Source organism: Colias philodice, chromosome 18 (assembly GCF_061535455.1).
Source record: "Colias philodice isolate Cphi_HAF_F1 chromosome 18, ilColPhil1 Martin Lab GWU primary, whole genome shotgun sequence".
Classification (NCBI taxonomy): domain Eukaryota; kingdom Metazoa; phylum Arthropoda; class Insecta; order Lepidoptera; family Pieridae; genus Colias; species Colias philodice.
The window spans coordinates 9,278,623-9,297,811 of NC_143103.1; the positions used below are offsets into that span (position 1 = coordinate 9,278,623).

At 34.7% G+C, this 19,189-nt stretch overlaps 3 protein-coding genes across 4 annotated transcripts in view; 2 read left to right on the forward strand and 1 right to left on the reverse strand.

The window, feature by feature from the left end:
• Hrd3 (HMG-coA reductase degradation 3) overlaps positions 1–19,189 on the reverse strand; it is a 215,875-nt gene that overhangs the window by 113,816 nt on the left and 82,870 nt on the right. The gene's annotated exons all lie outside the window — the stretch shown is intronic.
• The window catches only part of LOC149480683 (cell growth regulator with RING finger domain protein 1-like), a 55,179-nt gene that overhangs the window by 1,338 nt on the left and 34,652 nt on the right, over positions 1–19,189 (forward strand). For both annotated transcript variants that reach the window (XR_016317040.1, XM_089706727.1), the window contains exons 2-3: positions 16,484–16,626; positions 18,952–19,087. Coding sequence is in view for 1 of the 2 variants with exons in the window: in XM_089706727.1 (XP_089562853.1) it covers positions 16,484–16,626; positions 18,952–19,087 (279 nt within the window). In the remaining variant the exon portion in view is untranslated. The remainder of the gene's footprint in view (positions 1–16,483; positions 16,627–18,951; positions 19,088–19,189) is intronic.
• Positions 12,272–13,386, forward strand: LOC149480684 (uncharacterized). Its single transcript, XM_089706551.1, has 4 exons — positions 12,272–12,422; positions 12,514–12,771; positions 12,854–13,139; positions 13,217–13,386. Exons 1-4 carry the CDS (start codon positions 12,408–12,410, stop codon positions 13,384–13,386), a joined length of 729 nt encoding a protein of 242 aa, XP_089562677.1. The 5' UTR covers positions 12,272–12,407.

The following is a 19,189-nucleotide window of genomic DNA, read 5'->3' on the forward strand; positions in this document are numbered from 1 at the left end:
GATATAATGACTACAGTCTACAATAATTAAAAACAAGTTTATGCACTTTTTAAGTAAAAGATTAGAATTCCAAAATATATAATGTTTCCGTTGAATTGTTTTTAGAAGTTAATTATAAGTCTTTATTATTCTTATTCGACCGCCTCCATGGTACAGTGGTTGACGCATGAGCGTAGCACTGAGGGGTTTGATTCCCGGAGGAGACGAAGAAAAAAAAATTTCTTTGTCTGGTAGGACACAGAAGGCTGATCACCTACTTGTCCCTAAAAGAAAATCGATCAGTGAAACAGATGTATAATGCATCTGCCCCTTACCCACTAGGGGACATGAGACTTCACTTTATGCTTATTCAGAAAATAATGAAATGAACAAGATTATATTTTGTTATGAATCTTGTTCTCTTGTTACCTAGCGCTTATACCCATACTTTGTATTTAAAACCTTATTTTTTGCTGTGTTTAAAACCTTATTTTTTTCTGTGTTTAAAACCTTATTTTTTGCTGTTTAAGAAAATAATAAATAACGTTTTTTACATAAATTATAACTAGTTAGTTCATAAGCCAGTGGTTAGTAGGCATTGAAATTTTAATGAATTTATGTTATTACAAAAACCCAGGTGACCTAGGATATAAATTAATTTTAATTGCAAGTGCATTTACAAAAAATGTACATTTACAATTGTAAATACTTTTATGTAAATGAAAAAATTTTAATGAGAATACATATTCTAAAATTTTATTTAAAATGACTAGGTAGTTGACCTCGCAAACATTTTTCTGTCATGATATCCTTAACACATATAAATGCATTAAAACGGATTCTCAGATTTACTGAATAAATATTATTCCTAGAAAATATTTAAGTCCTAGAAGCCTGTTCTGATCGATATGGCAAGGCAATCTGAGCAATGTGACACAAGAATTATATACAGGACTAGCTGTGTCTCGCGGTTTTACCAGCATTGCTCCACTCCTGTTGGTCTTAGCGTGATGATATTATAATAATTATAGCCTTCCTCAATGAATGGACTATCTAACACCGAAATAATTTTTCAAATTGGACCAGTAGTTCCTGAGATTAGCATGTACAAACAAACAAACAAACTCTTCAACTTTATAATATTTTAGTGTAGATTAAGAAAAATATCATCATTAGATAAAATAAACATAATTAATAAACAATTTTGATTAATGCAAAACATGATTAAAAATCTGTTTACATTTAAAGTTACTTTCTTCTTTATAATACAAGACAAGTTAGTTGTCCTTAACCCATTGACCACCAAACGGCCAGATCCGACCGCGACACAATAGATTTTCTATTGTGTCTGTGATTCCGAGGCATGACGGATTAATATGCAGTAAACATAACTGTCTAATGTTAATTTTCTTAATTGGTTTAACACTTTTTGAGTGAAATGGTAACAAAATAACAAGATGAAAATCTGGCCTCTTTCTCATATAGGTTTGTAATACTATTAGCAAATTCACACTTCTCAAATATTGTGTAAATTTTAGTTCATTGTGATTTGCTACCGTCACTTGTAATATGATATGCATGTCCAATTGTAGAGACAGGTCAATGCCTTGTGGTTGTGTTTAAGATGCCTTTTGTTTTTAACCAACTTTCCATAAATGTAAAGGTACTTTTTGTTGTTGGTATGACAGGTTGAGTTTTTAGATGCTCTTTTGTTTGTGGCACACTAGTGTTCACCCGTGGCTTTTCTTGCTTTGCGTATATGTATTTAATTAATGTGTAAAAGTGTATGTTTTAAATAAACATAACTTCTATTTCACCTCCTTAAAATTAATGATTATGAAATAAACAAACTACAAAAAAATGGGAGTCAAATAATAAAAAATATTTTAATAGGTACCGCTATTTTCAACCAAAATTCTAATCACTAAAAACGCAGTAAAATTCAGCCCAACAAGATCATACAGATTTACTCATACAAGATTTATAATACCCGGCGCGCTATTCCAAATATTCCACAATCACAGTTGCGAAACAGCATCAACCGGTGTTTCGCCGTTTGCATCCTTGACACCCTATTGCGTACCTTCACTTGTTGAACTTGACGCTAGTCTGTGGTTATACGAATTACGAATAAAAATAAATATTTCCATTTAGAAATTATTTATCGGATATTTAACGCGATTATTCGTTGTCCAATCCCGATGTTTCGGACACTTTAATTTCTAAATGTATGTCGGCGAAAGGTGTAGAATGTGGATCTATTTTCAAGCTGTGGGCGTTGCGTTGGGTAATCGAGCAAAGAAACACCTCTAACTCAAACATTTCTTTATTTACCACCGATTCGGAATGCAGTATCTACAGAGAAGAACCGGCAAGAAACTCCATAGTTGCTCTTTTAAATCATGTCAGTTTTACAATACAGTAATTTCTAATACAATTACTTGGTATTACAATATTATGACCACTAATAAAATAAATATCACAAATAAGTTATAGTAAGCTCGTAATAGATGTGCACTCGGCAACGGTCGGCGAACGAATGACCCGAGTCGTGCGCGCGCGCTGCTTTTTATCGGTTTGCCGTTCGTTATTTTTTAAAGCTTCGACGGTGGCGCCGTCACGGCCATTCTGACATACGCTCGTCCTCGAGCGACTTCTGAGCACCTGGGAACAAGACAATTAAAACAATGTGCTGGTCCGACAAGCCCTTCAGCAACCGTGCTAGTCCGGAAATCTCTCCAGATTTCCCTCTAGCGTGCCAGTCCGGAAATCTCTCCAGATTTCCCTCTAGCGTGCTAGACCGGATCTGCAATCCCTATAGCCGAGTTATTGGACCGGACTCCCTTCAATAACTCGCTCTCTTTTTTTTTGCACCATTCTTTTTGCTCTCCCTTTTTTTTTGCATCATTCTTTTTGCATCATTCTTTTTGCATCATTCTTTTTGCATCATTCTTTTTGCATCATATTTTTTTGCATCATATTTTTGCATCATTTTTTTTGCATAATAATTTTGTTTGCATAAATTTTTTTGCATAAAATTTTTTTTTTAAAGGATTATTTTTTTTCCTTTTCTTTTTTTTTTACACAACAATATTAAATCCAAACTCACGACTCTCTCCACTCTCTCCACTCCTCGGCCATACTGACAATCGTACGTCCTCGTACGTCCCTTCTTGTTTTACAGCACTACGGTATTTCATCCCGGGATTAGACAACTATACCGCTCGGCCATACTGACCTTACAGAACACCAACAACATCCACATAACATAGACACGACGCTCGCTCACCACAAATGAAGGCTCAACTACTGTGGACTGCAACCCAGATAGCACGCACAATTCCTGCAATGATATCATTACCGTTACAATAATCCACGTTACAAACTTTTACTTTACACAAGTTATCTCCGATACAGTCATACTTGCGTCCTCGTACGCCATAATATCTCACACTACATTACTACGATAATTCATTTTCATTTTTTTTTTTGTCAAAATAACATCCATCCTGCCTCAGCCTACACTGCCCCGATCCTACTGACCGGTCAGAACACACATGTTTTTATCATGGACCTCAGGCCAGATAGCATATCACTTTCTTCTAATAAACGACATTACCGTAGTAATATTGGAATATTACGTAAATGTGTGTTGTGTGGACACAACACACATTTACTTCGTACAGCGTACGAGTAAACAGATGTCAGTATGCTACTGGTCAACTATGAAAACTGAAAACAGAGTGTTGCCGCAGCAAATCAGTAAAACGGTACGCGACCGTATCCTCAACGTTTGCGCTGCGTCATCGTGGCATCGCGTCATCGAGCCGTACCATTGGCCGCTGATGATGCTACGTTGCTCCATATGCTACGCAACCGCTGCGCCGTACTGTTAACTGCCTCGCTTCTAAACGCTGTGTCGTAAAACGCTCTCTGTAATTTAGCTAATTAAAATCAATCTGACATTACCTGTCGTTAATTATGATCATTGACTATAGCGCAAAAATTACAATATCTAAAAAGTTTAAAACGAATAATTCGTAACTTAACCGCAACAAGATAAAAAGTAAAACAACTAAAACCCAACTACGACAAAAAACGACGCTGAAAAAGTATAAAACAAAAGTTAAATTGATGAACTAATAAAGAAGCTATGAACGAAAAGATGTGAATTATATGCAATCATCCCATGAATACAGGTAAAGTCACAAGCAAATGCTAGTAATATATATATATTCAAAATGTGCAAGTAAAAAGCTTTCAAATGATACCAAACACGGCATATTTATCTTAACTTTATTTTTTTACTCTGTATGTTTTGTCCGCTAGAGGGCGCCACATTAGATTTTGTGAAACCCCATATAGCCTATAACCAGCGGACAATTAAGACGCTTCTAATGATATGTCATTTGTCGAATTCTGATAAGTAGTTTAGAAGTTACGAGGGAACAGATGAACATACATACATACATACATACATACATACATACATACATACATACATACATAGCCTGTCAAAATCATAACCCTCCTTTTGCTTTGCCGTAGTCGGGTAAAAAAACAAAATTTCGACTAACTCAAAAAGTGGCAAAAGCTTGTTCTCAAATGTGGTTAAAATTCCTTAACGGTATGTTAACTTTTGAAAACTCAACTTAGAACAATTGATAAGTGTAGGCTTAAACTCATCTGTGAATCTCATATCGAACGGTAAAAGGGCTGAGCTAAATTTTAGTTTCAACGTAAATAAGAATGTACTGCTCAACAACTACTGTACAACTACCTAATTGATGTATTCAGTTGATGTCAAACTGCAGCTAGTCACAAAAAACTATTATCAAGGAATTACATTAAATGCACACAATGTAAGTCGATTATACTATCGAATACTCCACGTTTAGGATTTGCGTTCTTATATTTTGAAGCTACAAAATAACCTTCAGAAAACCTGGATAGATTTTTTTCTTTTCTCTATTCAATTAAACAGAAATTATATTCTGACGACAGTATGTAAACTGTAAATGCGCGATTAACCTTGAGATTATTTTCGGTTATTATCTTTTTTTTTTAAACTATCGTAATATTTAACGGACCCTTACGTTGATGGGATAGTTAAGAGTTTTTTTTTTTTTCTTTTTTTTTTAAAGCAATCAAATTACATACTAAAACCGAATCTAGACCCGTACTCCAATCATAACGTTTATCTTACGCCAGATGTTTATTTGAACACACGATAATTATCTGTGACATTGTATTATGAACTGCCTAAATAGGGCCTTAATAAATTTTCTAAGTAAAAATTCAAAACGAAATGCCTCGATTTATCTTTCATTCGATCAAACTAAGTCTGCCACATTTCATAAAACTGCGTATTGTAAAAACTGTATACTGTGAATTGTTCACGACTTAATATTTTTTTTATTTTTTTTTTATAAAGATTTGACCTCAAATATCACCCTAAATAAAACCTACAAAAAGTTTATTAAACCTCTAAGCACTAGTTAACGCATTGCTTTTCGTTTTTAATCGAATGGCAATAAGGCTGTCTTTGTGTAGCAATTAATTGCTATTTGTCAAGGGTATAGTCTAAATAAAAACTAACGCAGGTTGTTCAAGAAATGAATGCGGGTGTCAAGAAACTAACGCGGGTAGTTAAGAAACTAATTTAAAAGTAATTCGCATACTGTTTTTTGTTCCGATACACGGACAAGTGAATGTTTATTGTTTACGTTCGATTGAAGTATCTGGATGCAGTGTACAAATTATTGCGCTTTCTTTCTTTAGTGTTAGCTCACAAACTAACCAACATTAAAGCAAGTCGTTACTTAATTCATCTTGAAGTCAGTGCTTACGCCGCGAAGTGTTTTTTTTTTTTTTAAATACCGTGAATTACCTACTCAAGTAAACGTGTCCCTGAATAAGTGAAATACAAGTCACACGACCTAGGTACTGATAATAATTTATCACTGCGTAACTAAGATGGGCTAAATGTAATGGAATAAGATTTAACTAACTACAAAACCGTAAAGCAATATCGCACGACCTAATAATAACATCACTGCGTGAATAAGTCGAGTTAAATGCAATAAGATTTAACTATACACTGGTCTTGTAGGTTACAACTTTTAACAAAATCTGTACGGCCTGTAAATCAGCGCTGTTTTTATGCAGCATTTAGCTGAGGCTGTGACGATTTTCCTCAATTAATTTTAAGATAAATTTTGTTTTTGGCAATAAATTTCTTTTTCTTTCAAATAAGTTACTACATTTTAAAAACCTTACTTTCTTTATCTAATTGCACACTCAAAGTGAAATGTTATCTACTGACCGATTTCTTACAAGAGAACATCAGAAACATAGTAATAAAAATAGTACGACTGACCAGATTCACCAGCACTTAGCCTCATACATGTGCCGAGTGGCAGCTGCCAACGCGTCGTTTCGTTACACCATAACCCTCCTCTGCCATGAACCACACGGCTTGTAGGCGCACCGCCCGCGCCACTGCTACTGCGATAACGCTGCGATGCCAGACTTGTGAAGTCATGATGAAGCGCTGCTCTCGATGATACGGGGTCCGACGCGGTGGTGCGAGCGGCAGTGGCATCCGCGCAGCGCGAGGCGAAGTTGCCACCCTGCCCGCACATAACGAGCTCTCCCTTTGTCACCGGCTGCTCAGTGACACGTATGCTCGTAGATCTGTAGGATGCCTCTTCCCGTTGAAACTGGATCGAAGTGCCACGTGGTTGCGGCATTTTGTCTTTTAATCAGCGCACGCATTAATTATATCCAGGTTATTGCCACGTGCTTTCTCATTTGCTCGATTTGATCCCAATTCTGATGTCGGCGAAAGGTGTAGAATGTGGATCTATTTTCAAGCTGTGGGCGTTGCGTTGGGTAATCGAGCAAAGAAACACCTCTAACTCAAACATTTCTTTATTTACCACCGATTCGGAATGCAGTATCTACAGAGAAGAACCGGCAAGAAACTCCATAGTTGCTCTTTTAAATCATGTCAGTTTTACAATACAGTAATTTCTAATACAATTACTTGGTATTACAATATTATGACCACTAATAAAATAAATATCACAAATAAGTTATAGTAAGCTCGTAATAGATGTGCACTCGGCAACGGTCGGCGAACGAATGACCCGAGTCGTGCGCGCGCGCTGCTTTTTATCGGTTTGCCGTTCGTTATTTTTTAAAGCTTCGACGGTGGCGCCGTCATGTATATTATTGAAGAGTTTGTTTGTTTGGTTGAACGCGTTTATCTCAGGAAGTACGGGTACGATTTGAAATTTTTTTTTCAGTTTTAGTTATCCTATCCTATTTTGGTAGGCAACAACCATAACCCCTGTTATGGTCTATGGGCGACGCAACCTGCTTACCACCAGGCGGTGCGTCCGCTCGTTTGCCTCCCTATAACATAAAAAAAAAAAAATAGTTAGTCCATTTATCGAGAAAGACTAAGTTATATTATATCAACACGCCAATAGAAGCGAAGCACTTGTCTTTAAAGTATGACCGGAGAATGAACGATATGGTTGATAAAATTAATATACTAACTAGTGTTATCAGTCATAAACTAGGTACTTATTAATTAATTTATTGCTTATTTTACCTGCCTTCGGCTTCGTCTGCACAAACTTTGAGTCCGTACTCAAAGAAAAAGACGCATAGTTTTCGTTTCCTAGGGATTAACGGGATAAAAACTATCGTATATCCTTTGTCCAAAATATCTTGAACTTTTCTTGCAAATCGGTACAGTGGTTGTCATATTTCAAAATCTGTTTTGTATTTCCATTTCAATTTTGGACTCGCTGGGAAGGTCAATAAATTTTCCTCTTGGAATCATCGAGATATAATATGTACTACTACATACTATCTCGATGCTTGGAATAAATAAAAAAGACGTGTGGCACTCGGGGACTGCCGCGGTAAAGCTATTGCATGCTATGCCTTCAAGCCACACCTCCGCGCCCGTTGGAGTCGGGAGCGTGAGGTTTTTCGTTACTGAATTTCTGGATTCGGTCCCCGCGCTCAAGGCCCGCGATAGAAGCTATGCAATATAAAAGTTATTTACACAGTTTCAATTCACCATTATAATCGTCCGTGTTTGTGTTATTTTCTTATCTAGTTACTGTAAATTCTAAATGTTTTGATACGCGGCTTTAAAACGTTCCACAGTGTAAGGAAATCGCAATCTAGCGGGATTTAATTCTGATGATACGGAAATTATTTAGTTTGATTGAAATAGGTTATAATAAGTGTTTTTATAGTTAGTAAAACACTTTCAGGCGAAAAAGTTGTTTTTAACCAAACCACATTATTTTCTAAAAAAAACGATCCCGATGACGACGGCATGTAGTCGATTTAACTTCAATTTGTTGTCATAATGCTCTCAACAAACACTTGATTTTATTTTTATAAAATCCATTATAAGTTACTCGAGGATAATAACACATAAAAAATGAAAATACTTCGTCAAATTGATTACTATTAGAAGACCAAATTTAGAAAATTTGCATTTTTGTTATTTCGATAGCCATGCTGAAAATTGAAAAAAAATGTATGGGTGCCGCAAAAAAGCGCAAAATTTTTGAGTTGCATCAGTTAATTTAAATCATCAGCTTTACTGTGATGGTATACACTTGTCTATATTATGCTATATAATGTGTTTTCGGGTCCAATGAACTTAAAATCTAAATAAATCGAAGTATATTTCGTGTCCTAACAGAAATGGTTAGTTTTGCCTATTATTGATTATTATAAATCAAACAAAATGTGTATGTACTTACGTATTAAACACAAACACTATAATAAATAAAGTAAAAAACACTATTGACTCAATAATCGCTTCGTAATAAGTAAACGGAATTGGCACAAATTAACACTGGAAAACACGTAGTGAGTGTGACTCCGTTTTGCTGCCGATATAAACATTTCTCATATTAATGTTGAACTTCCCACATAAGAAAAAAATAAGCTGTCCTATTAAGTAGTAGCTAAGGAATAAATAGACATCAATAAATGCTAGATAAATCATTGTTCAAATTTTGAATTAAATCCCGCTAGATTGCGATTTCCTTACACTGTGCGTTCCTCTGTTTTCCATTACGGTGTTTAAATGCATTCAACATTTCTGAACAATAGTGTGACAATAGTACACCTTTTTCAAGGCAATTATTCACAATTTATACCTATTTTTTTTAAATTATTATTCCTAAGTTCATTAATTCCTCATAATATAAATGCGAAAGTATTTCCGTGCGGCTTTTGGCGTCTAAATAGCTGAACTGATTTGGGTGCTGTTTTGTTAGACGTGTCGATTTTTTAACTTTAAATAAAACAAAATTACATTGAATTTATTATTTGTAGTGATATGTACATACATATTATGTCACCATTTTATTTATGTCATTATAATTTAACACTTTTGTGTTATAAATTAGTTACATAACAAATCTTTATTAGGTTTTTGCGAAAATTAAAAAAAAAAATAACAAAAAGTAAGCTCCGTTTTATCATCAAAACTTCTAAACCTTTAAAAATGGACCTTAGTATAGGAACATTCCCTACCGTCTGACGCATGGCCATAAACAAAATGATAAAGGGACGAATTAGGAGGTGGAAAGTTCCATGTGGCTTGATATATTTAACTCGCACTACAAACACTTAAATTACTACTAAGCCCTCTATCACTTTGACAACAAATAAATTAGTCAAGAGTCCTAACTGGTTTGTTATCAGTATCAAACTATGACACAGAAGAGTGTACGGGATAAGCATATCAGCGGCTATGTGAAATTGGAAACAAAAATCAAATTTTTCCTGTTCAATAAGAAATAACCGGACAAAAATATTTTTTGTAATTTCGGGGGAAAACTTTTTTTTTTTGGTGCCTATAAAAAATAAAAATTGGCACAACTACAAAAAAAAATAAGTTCACTACTTACTACTACATTTCGAAATCTTTCAATTGAACACAAAAAATGTGTTTTTTTTTAAGTCGGGTGCAAAGTTCACACTGCCCATATCAGCAGCCCGTAAATATATCTCAAAGCACAGATAAAATTCCACAGCTCCATTTGGTACATTTCACAAGTCTAAATTTAGGTTAGTCGTAACAAAGATGACCTCTGGGATTTCTCGTTAATTTCACGACACGACGGAGTACCCCGCAATCTGCACTACAGTGTTTATGCTTGCGATATTTAGACTGTGAAGTGAAGCCTCTCACCTACTTTACAAAAAGAAGTTTGCGCGGTACACCTTTATATCTATAGACATGCTTTAAATGTGGAAAGTTATATGCAAAGGTTTCACCTTTAGAGGGATAATAAGATTAAGCAAATAAAGAGTATATGTCTATTTTATATTTTTAAATGATCCAATAACTTTTAGAGAAATCTTGAGTTTATTTTCGTGTGGCTATACACTTGATTTAACTCTAATGCCATTTAAAGAGACGTACCTTGTTTCAGCTATACATATAGGTATATTCGAAACTCAATGCAATAGGCGTCTGCATCTGCTAAGATATCTAATTTAGGGTTGCCAATTTGTATTTCATATTGGCAAAAAATATTAATTAAGGTATACTGCTGCTGCCCATAGGTCAAAACTACACTACGGACATTAGTTCGTAGTTTTGCTAACCGACCGATGTCCGGCCAATACAAACATTTATACTATACGTTATACGTATGCAACGTGTAATTTTGCACACACATAATAGACATATAAGAATAATGTTGAACACGATATTTTTCCAGAAGACAACCCATGCAATAGGGTATCTATATCCTCTCATATAATAGGGTCACTAACCATTAAACTAATCGAATCATTTCATTTATATGCTCATTATTCACATCCGTTCTGCCTTTCAATCAATATTGATACTCGCCCATCAAAATATATTAACTTTTAAATCAGCTCTATACAATATTATCTGCAAAGTAACAAAGAAATACATTCTGCGTATTTCAATCAGCAATAAGTAAGAAAAATATTTGCCTTAGGTTTTAAAGGAATATTTACAAACTTATTACGTCTTCCTTATTTAGTTATTCTTCTTTTGGGAGTTTACTAAACTGCGTTTGTAAAAAAAATAACCCAATCCCTCATATAAATGTTTGGCAACCCTAATCTTAACCTGTATTGCACGCCTCATAAGCGAAGCGTTGAGACGAAGTAACTATTCTCTAATCTGTGGTTGAGGTGGGTACTACTGTCACTTCGCGCAAAACATCTGATTTTTCAAACTTAAAATGTCTTAATGTATCATACATTGCACTTGTAAGATAATACATACACACACATATTAAGAAAAAACACTATTTTTAACGTTCATGATATTTTTGATGTCATTTTTGTTATTTAAACTAGTTAAAAAACAGTTTAAAAAAGTTCTGTCTTGGACGTCCGTGTGTCTGTATGTGCGGATCCTTTTTCTTGTTAACACGATAGCGACCGAAATACTTTACTAATCGAGTCTTTTTTTTTCTCTTACGCTTGAGTATGCTCAGGAATAGAACCCTTTCATTTTTCAGGGTCTGATTCGATGTGGTTTAATTGTTATTAAATAAACAAAAATAATAATTAATAAATATTTATTAAAAAAAAATTATGAGGCGTGCACTTTTGGATTTTCCAAATTATTTTTGTCTATACTTCATTTATAAATGTCAATCGTAAGTACACGCAAATAACGTGTTTACTTAAACCACATGTACTATAATACTATACTAGTACTTAAACATATGCATTGTTAATCTAGCATTATAAGTAAGTTATCGATTCACACGGAACTTTAACTAAGGCCAACTAACGGCCGAGCCCAATATTCTATCTGATATCTTAAGATTGACCCGATCTTAGATTAATTTCTATCTGTGGATCGATCTTCGATCTTCGTCCCCATAACGAAACCTTTGATCTCTATCTTTAGTTACACCACGGATAGCAGTTAATCTACTCCCTCACATACGTTCCATTCCATTCATACTTACAAAAACAGTATTCGTTTAATTTAAAAGCGTTAAGTTTTATTAAAAACGTCTATTAAAATTTCAAAGGTACGAGTACATTAAAAAATATAGATAACATAATTATTTTGATATAAATACATGTGAACGTCTGCAAAGAGAAATATCAAAACAAATTTTCTACGAATTGAAACGTTATTTTTAAAGGAACGAAACGCACTTCTGTAATATTCTGTTGTCTGTCAAATGTCAATTGTCAACCTCTTGTAAATCACAATTATTCACAAATCCTAACCCTTAGTATTTTTAGTAAAACGTAGTGATTATATTCTCTTTGATTTTTAGTAGGTACTTATTACTCGTTGTTATTTATTAGTTGTTAAATTACGGACAGAGGGACATATTGGGTGCTTTGTTTCTTCATAAAGAAACAAAAATATGGATACTGAACATGTAAGTACTACACTGCAAATTAGAAGCAAAAAATAACGTTTCGCAAATATTCAATATTTAACTGTTTATTTTTTTTTAATCCTTATTCCAGAATAAAGCCAAAGCACTCAGTAAGGATGAAACAAAGGCGTTGCTTTCCTTGATCGAAGGAAGTGCCATAATAACAAATAAAGCGACTAACGCCACCAACAATAAGTTGAAAATGGAAGAATGGGTTAGAATAACGACATCATTCAACGCCAGTTTTGGGACTTGTCGCCGTACACCGCAACAACTCCGGTTAAAGTGGGAGAATTTGAAAAAAAACTCTCGCAAACGCAATACTCAGATACGGATGAATCGCATAAAGGTAACATAAATTGAGCTATAAAGTTGTTCTGTATAGTAATTATTAAATAAATTCTAAAAGTAATTTTCATTTTTGTTACTAGACTGGAGGTGGAGCGCCACCTTATATACCACCAGATGAAATACTGGACAGAGTCGCCTCACTGTTAGGCAGTACAGTGGATGGCTTTACAGTGGAGTTTGGTGGCGATTCAGAACAAGTGGTAGATTATGGTGATGGTGACTGCAGTGATGGTGCAATTACTAATGAAGTGGAGAAAGAATTACCACTAGACAATGGTGATGGGCAGGAGGTGCCATTTCTAGTCGTAAACACTCCAACAGCTGCATTACCTAAGAGGCTTTTTTTGGGTACTCCCCGAGCCAGTGGTAATTTTAATTATATTATATACTTCTTATTATATACTTCATTGATAGACTTCATTTTAATTAAATAAATTTTACAGGTTCTAAGAAAAGGCCAAAACCTGATGAGGGGCGCATAAGGAGAAACCTCGCAATAGCGGAGTATTATGAAAAAAAGAAAATGGTTCTCGATTGTACATTTGAGAATATCAAATTAGAAAATGAGAAACTAAAATTAGAAATAAGCAAATTAAAAGAAAATAAGGAATAAAAAATAAAGTTTTTACTGATTATAAAGTTTTTATTGGTTAAAAATAATGTCTGATGAGTTCCGTTCTATTCTCAACATCATTTAACTCCATGTTAGGGAGCTGATCTGGATCTTCAGCAGCAACACACGGCACATTGACTTCAGGAGGCACTTCTTCAATATTATAAGTTCTACAAATGTTATGTAAAACTGCTGTAGCGATTATAACTTTTTGTATGTTAGGTAATGATAGTCGCATTGTCAAAGAAATTACTGGGAATCGGCGTTTCCATATTCCAAAGGTTCTGCAAATGCATAAATATAAAAAAAATATTTAAAAACATGGCAGAAAGATCAAGGAAAATAATTGTAGATTTATGGTACCTTTCGATGGTATTCCTGGTTTTTATATGTGCCTCATTGTACCTGATTTCTTGGGGAGTTGCAGTATTTAGCAATGGTGTTAAAAGATAAGGCCTATTTGGATAGGCACTGTCTCCAAGTAACCATTGATTACCCAAAGCACCAGTCTCACATGAAGCTGTAATAGAAATAACAAAATAAGTTATAAATTCTAATTTATTAAACTAAAATTAAAGTATGCAGATGTAGTACCTTACCTCTTAATGTTGAATTGTTAAAAATAGTGGCATCATGTGTTGATCCAGGCCACCGGGCAACAACATTCATTAGTTTGAGATCGCCATCACAAACACCTTGAACATTCATTGAGAAGATCCCCTTTCGGTTACGAAACTCTTCACCTATTTCTGAACCTAAAATAATTCAAGTATTCATGTATTGGATAATATTCTCTTATTTAATCTAAAATCAAGTAACAACATGTTCATTTTAATGCCTATCTTCTTATATATAAAAATGAATCGCAAAATGTGTTGGTAAGCGCATAACTCGAGAACGGCTGAACCGATTTCGATAATTCTTTTTTTATTATATTCCTTGAACTAAGAGGATGGTTTTTATGTAGAGAAAACGTTAATATTATGTACCACGGGCGAAGCCGGGGCGGACCGCTAGTTAATAATAAAACATACATACACGGAGATTGGATATGGACATGAGTACCATCAATGGCACCACTTACTCGAGGAAACTGGGCTATATTAAAGAATTTTTCTGCACTCCTTACATGTAAATAAATATATTTATCATACAATCTAGCTATTGCTGCAGATATGTCGGCTACTATTCGACTTGCAGATGATTTCGAAACCCCAACAAAATCAGCAACTGATATTAGCATAGTGCCCAATGCATAAAACCGCAATGCTAGCAGCAGTTGGTGCAAAGGAGATACACCATTGTTTCTGAAAATATATAAGTACATTAGTGATAGTAGTCACAGTATAAAATTATAAAAACAATATTAATAAGTTTCAGTAATGTACTAACCGTTTTGAGGTAACTCTGATGAATGGCATTATTTCAGTCAGGAGAAATTCAACTGCAACTTTGTTTAACCTAAACCTAAACGTAAACTCGGCGTCGTTGAGAGTAACCAAAATATTTACTCGTTGATATTGCCTGCGGCGTGGATGGTCACTAGGTTCTAGTTCGTTATCAGTATCATCCCAATCCGATAATTGAGTAAGCATTTCAAGATCACTGTCATCGGTATCACTTGAAAACATTTTAAGCTATAGATCAAACACAAAATCCAACGAATTCGGACGATTACAAACCAAGATTGATTTTGATCTAAAAATTAACTGTCAAAATGAAAGATAGTTTAATGAAACAGCTAAAATGTCACTTTCATAGAGAGGCCTATCCGAAAACGTCAATCCGTCCTCTCAAGGATGGATTGATGCAAACGATTGACATTTCCATAGATCGATTGATTATTGAGACGCTTTTTTGAAAAATGGATAGGAATTTCAATCTCCAGTAGCAGATTTTCGATTAGGATCGATTATTGGGTTCGGCCGTAAAGCGTTCACCCGGAATCATAACCAACCGTCTGAATTGACATTTAGTCAGGATTAGTATCTAGGATCTAGATTGGTATAATACGAATAGGTATATTCATTCGTCGTTATAAGAAATATGTAAATAAAACATGATATAGTTACTATCGAATTCCTCATAGATTCTACTTGTTCGAAGTAGAATCCGTAGTTTAAATAAAAAAAATGACTATTCAAATTCCCAATTGCTAATAAGAACGAATTTTGAGTACGACATGACATAATTGATCGTTCTAAAGAAAGGAGACTAAAGGGAAACGACGAATAGCTTCTGTCTTTCGTCCATCATAAAAAGCTCAAGCCTCGCACACTTTACTGAATAATAAATATGAGTTTATGAATGTCTACCCGGGCCGAGGTTGCACTCACGAGTAACCTGAATAAAATGTTTCCTTCGACAGTTGTTTATAAACAAGGTGGTGTTTATAAATACCAGAGATTATGTCCGTGCAAATTAAAACACAAAAATGACGAACCTACAAACATTTTACTAATGCTTCGTCTATTCGCGTGTTAAAAGTTTAATATGATAAATCAAAGTATGCTGATCAGGAATTTGAAAAAGGCAGCATTACAAGAAAGGCAGAAGCCTAACCTTATAAGTTAGCAATTACCAGTGCAGTGATAATGAATGCATAATTAAATGAACCCAAGAATAGCTGATTATATAATACAGTTCAATAAAATCAGGTTTATCAACAAGACAAAAGAACACACATATATTAACAGAAAAAAAAGAAATAAAGGGTTTGATCGATGTTGGTATGAAATATATTTGCCTTTAATTTTACCAAATGAAACTGCTCCGCTACAATGATCATACTGCTAGATAAAGTTATTTATGACGATGCTATTCATTTCGAAAGATATAGGCATTAGGGATCTTAGAAAGATATTTAAGTACCTATACAACATATGACAACGTACCCTAATTCTAGAGAGGACATTTTTATGGTTATTTGGGTAATACAATTTTGAAAATTCTTTCGATAGTAGACAGCTCGATTATTTCATTATTGCATGAAAAAGACGGAATGTTTTTAGGCAGACCTAGGGCGAACGGCTACCTTATACCTACCATCCATTCCAATCACCATTCAATGTTATAATTACCTTCTCGATTGTTCCAGAAACATGGAGGTCATAGGAATAGTAGGGGAGGGGAGAGAGGAGACGTGGCCGCGGGCGATGCAGCCGCCGAGGCTTCTCATGCAGAGGGTACACATACCGTTCACCTTCAAGCTGCTGGAGAATGAACCTATAGGATATGGTGGTAATGTCGACAATCCTACATTATTCGATGCCTTGGTGCATGTGTCATTCTGGTTTGAAAGTTGGAAAGTGAACTTTGACGTTATTGTTGTAAGGTTCAGAATCGTTTGAGTTCTGCTTTGTTATGGTATCCATACAATTAAGTTTTGAGTGAAAAATGGTACTATTATGTATGCGGATAAAGATCAAAATCGTTTAAAGTATTTTGAATATAATCACAACGTCCAAGCGAATGCTTTCGAAAATTGAACTTCCATGCATGACGATAAGGTTTAAAATTCCCAAGTTGTTATTTCTCATACAATATTCGACAATTGGTTATGTCGTTATGCCGGTACATTGCAGGTAATGATTATTAACTCGCTTTTAAATGCCTGAACCACCTAAAATATAAAACACTTAAGGAATGAATAATTAAATCGAATTGAGTATAGTGTTTTGGGAAATCTCTCTCTTGGGACTCTTGAAGGACATATGCACCATGTTATTATGCATTAGTTTTTCTGCGACTAAGGATAATTTATATAATGTATATTGTATGGTAAATAAGAGTAATCGGGTGAGAACGATTACTCACAGATACTAGACTAGTACCAAATTTATTCAGATTATATAAATTATCAAAATTTAGTAATCTGTAACAAAATTATTATATGTACATACTAACGTACGTAACGTCGAAGATCAAGTTGTGTATAGTATGTAGTACGTATTTATCATTTATTTGGGATAGAAACAGTATAATAAATACATTTTTTATCACTATAAATTCATAAAATGTTTTGTCCATTGTTACCGAGCATTAATTTGTCCTTTGCAGTGTGACATAATTGGCATTAGTTAAATATATATCATTGTGATAAATGATAAATTAGGAAATAAAATTATATTTTACTAGGTTTCCGCCCGCGGCTTCGTCCGCGCAGTCAAAGAAAAACCCGCATAGTTCCCGTTCCCGCGGGATTTCCGGGATTGCGTCATTTTCCCGGGATAAAAAGTAGTCCGTCCGTATGTCCTTTCTCGGGTATCAAAATATGTCCATACCATATTTCATGAAAATTGGTTCAGTAGTTTAGGCGTGATTGAGTAACAGAGTAGGTACAGACAGACAGACAGACAAGAGTTACTTTCGCATTTATAATATTAGTATGGATTACACCTATCTGTAGATAATAAATCACACATTCCATTAGTGCTAGCTAAAAAATTTAAAGCATTATTCTGATATGTTATTGGCATCCAATTTTATCCTTATTTAGTATTTATTATAAATATTAAAATGCATTAGGTATGCATTTCTGTTTCTTATCAATCGACTTTTTAAATAAGAAGAGGGTCTTCATTCGACTATAGGTATCCTTTTTTTGTGATTGTTATGTAATTTGGATGATGAGCTTTATATTTGAAAGCTAGTGCCTTCCATGTGGTCCTGTTTAAATTTGGTCTACTTCTGATACTTGTAAGATAGGCAGTTTCGTATTTTGTCAAAAAAAAATTACTGCATCTCTGTTTTATTTTTTTTTGTTTCGAAATAAGTTTGTGTCACGCATATTGTACTGCTAAATACAAGCGTCCGCGTGCGTACTTGCGTTCTTTTCTTTCTTTCCTGCTAAGCCAAAAAAATGAATAAAATTGGCTTCTAAATACAATATTACACCTACTTGCAACACGTGTGCAATCACGAGCCGGGTTGTGCAACGAATGGCACTCTCGGGACTTGGCGTGAGAACTGTTTTCTTTTTATACTCCATTGTTGTGTAATGGCTCGTCAAGGGCGGGTAGTCTTGAACCTCAGAGGTCAGTGGTGGGAATGTGGGAAAAAGGAATAGTTAGTTTTGGTACTGATTTTAAGGATTTTTGGTACCTTAAAGAGATACGCGTGTTAGGTCTTGAACCTGGGAGAGTCAGAGGTTTTAAAATAAGTTTTGGTGATGGTTAGGTACCCCTATCTTTCAACTATTGAAGAGATCTGTTTTAGTCCACCATCAACACGTAGATAGGCATATTAAAAGCATTTCTTTTGTCATCTGTGTCGGTGAGTATAGTAAGGAACCTTTAGGAATTCTGGAGTTTAAGAAAATAAATTGAAAAGAGCAGTAAAAGAACAATTGTTTTGAAGCTGTCTGTGCGTGTCTTATATTTCAAACTACGTACATACTCAATTCTGTTTCTCCTGAGTTTTGAGTATTTATCTAAAATCTAAATGGTAAATTATTATGGTATTTAGTAGGTACTATTCCATCGTTCAAATCTGAATGGCTTAATGAACTATCGCCTAGTCTTCCAAACTAGTATTCTAGAATGTTCTACCTCTCTTCTCCTCCAGGTGTGAACTGCTGCGTGTCGTCCACAGTGCGGTATTGGCACGCGAGCTGGTGGGGTGCGCCAGTGCGGGCGCTGCATCAGACCTTGTGGGGCACGCTCCCGGAGATACTGGCGTCCAACCGCCTTAGTTTTACCAGGTACGTGGTTTAGGTGGTGTTAAAAATATCTAAAATATATTTCATTAAAAAGACAGATTTGTACTTTAATCATGTTTTCCATAGTTTTCGCCTGAGCGATAA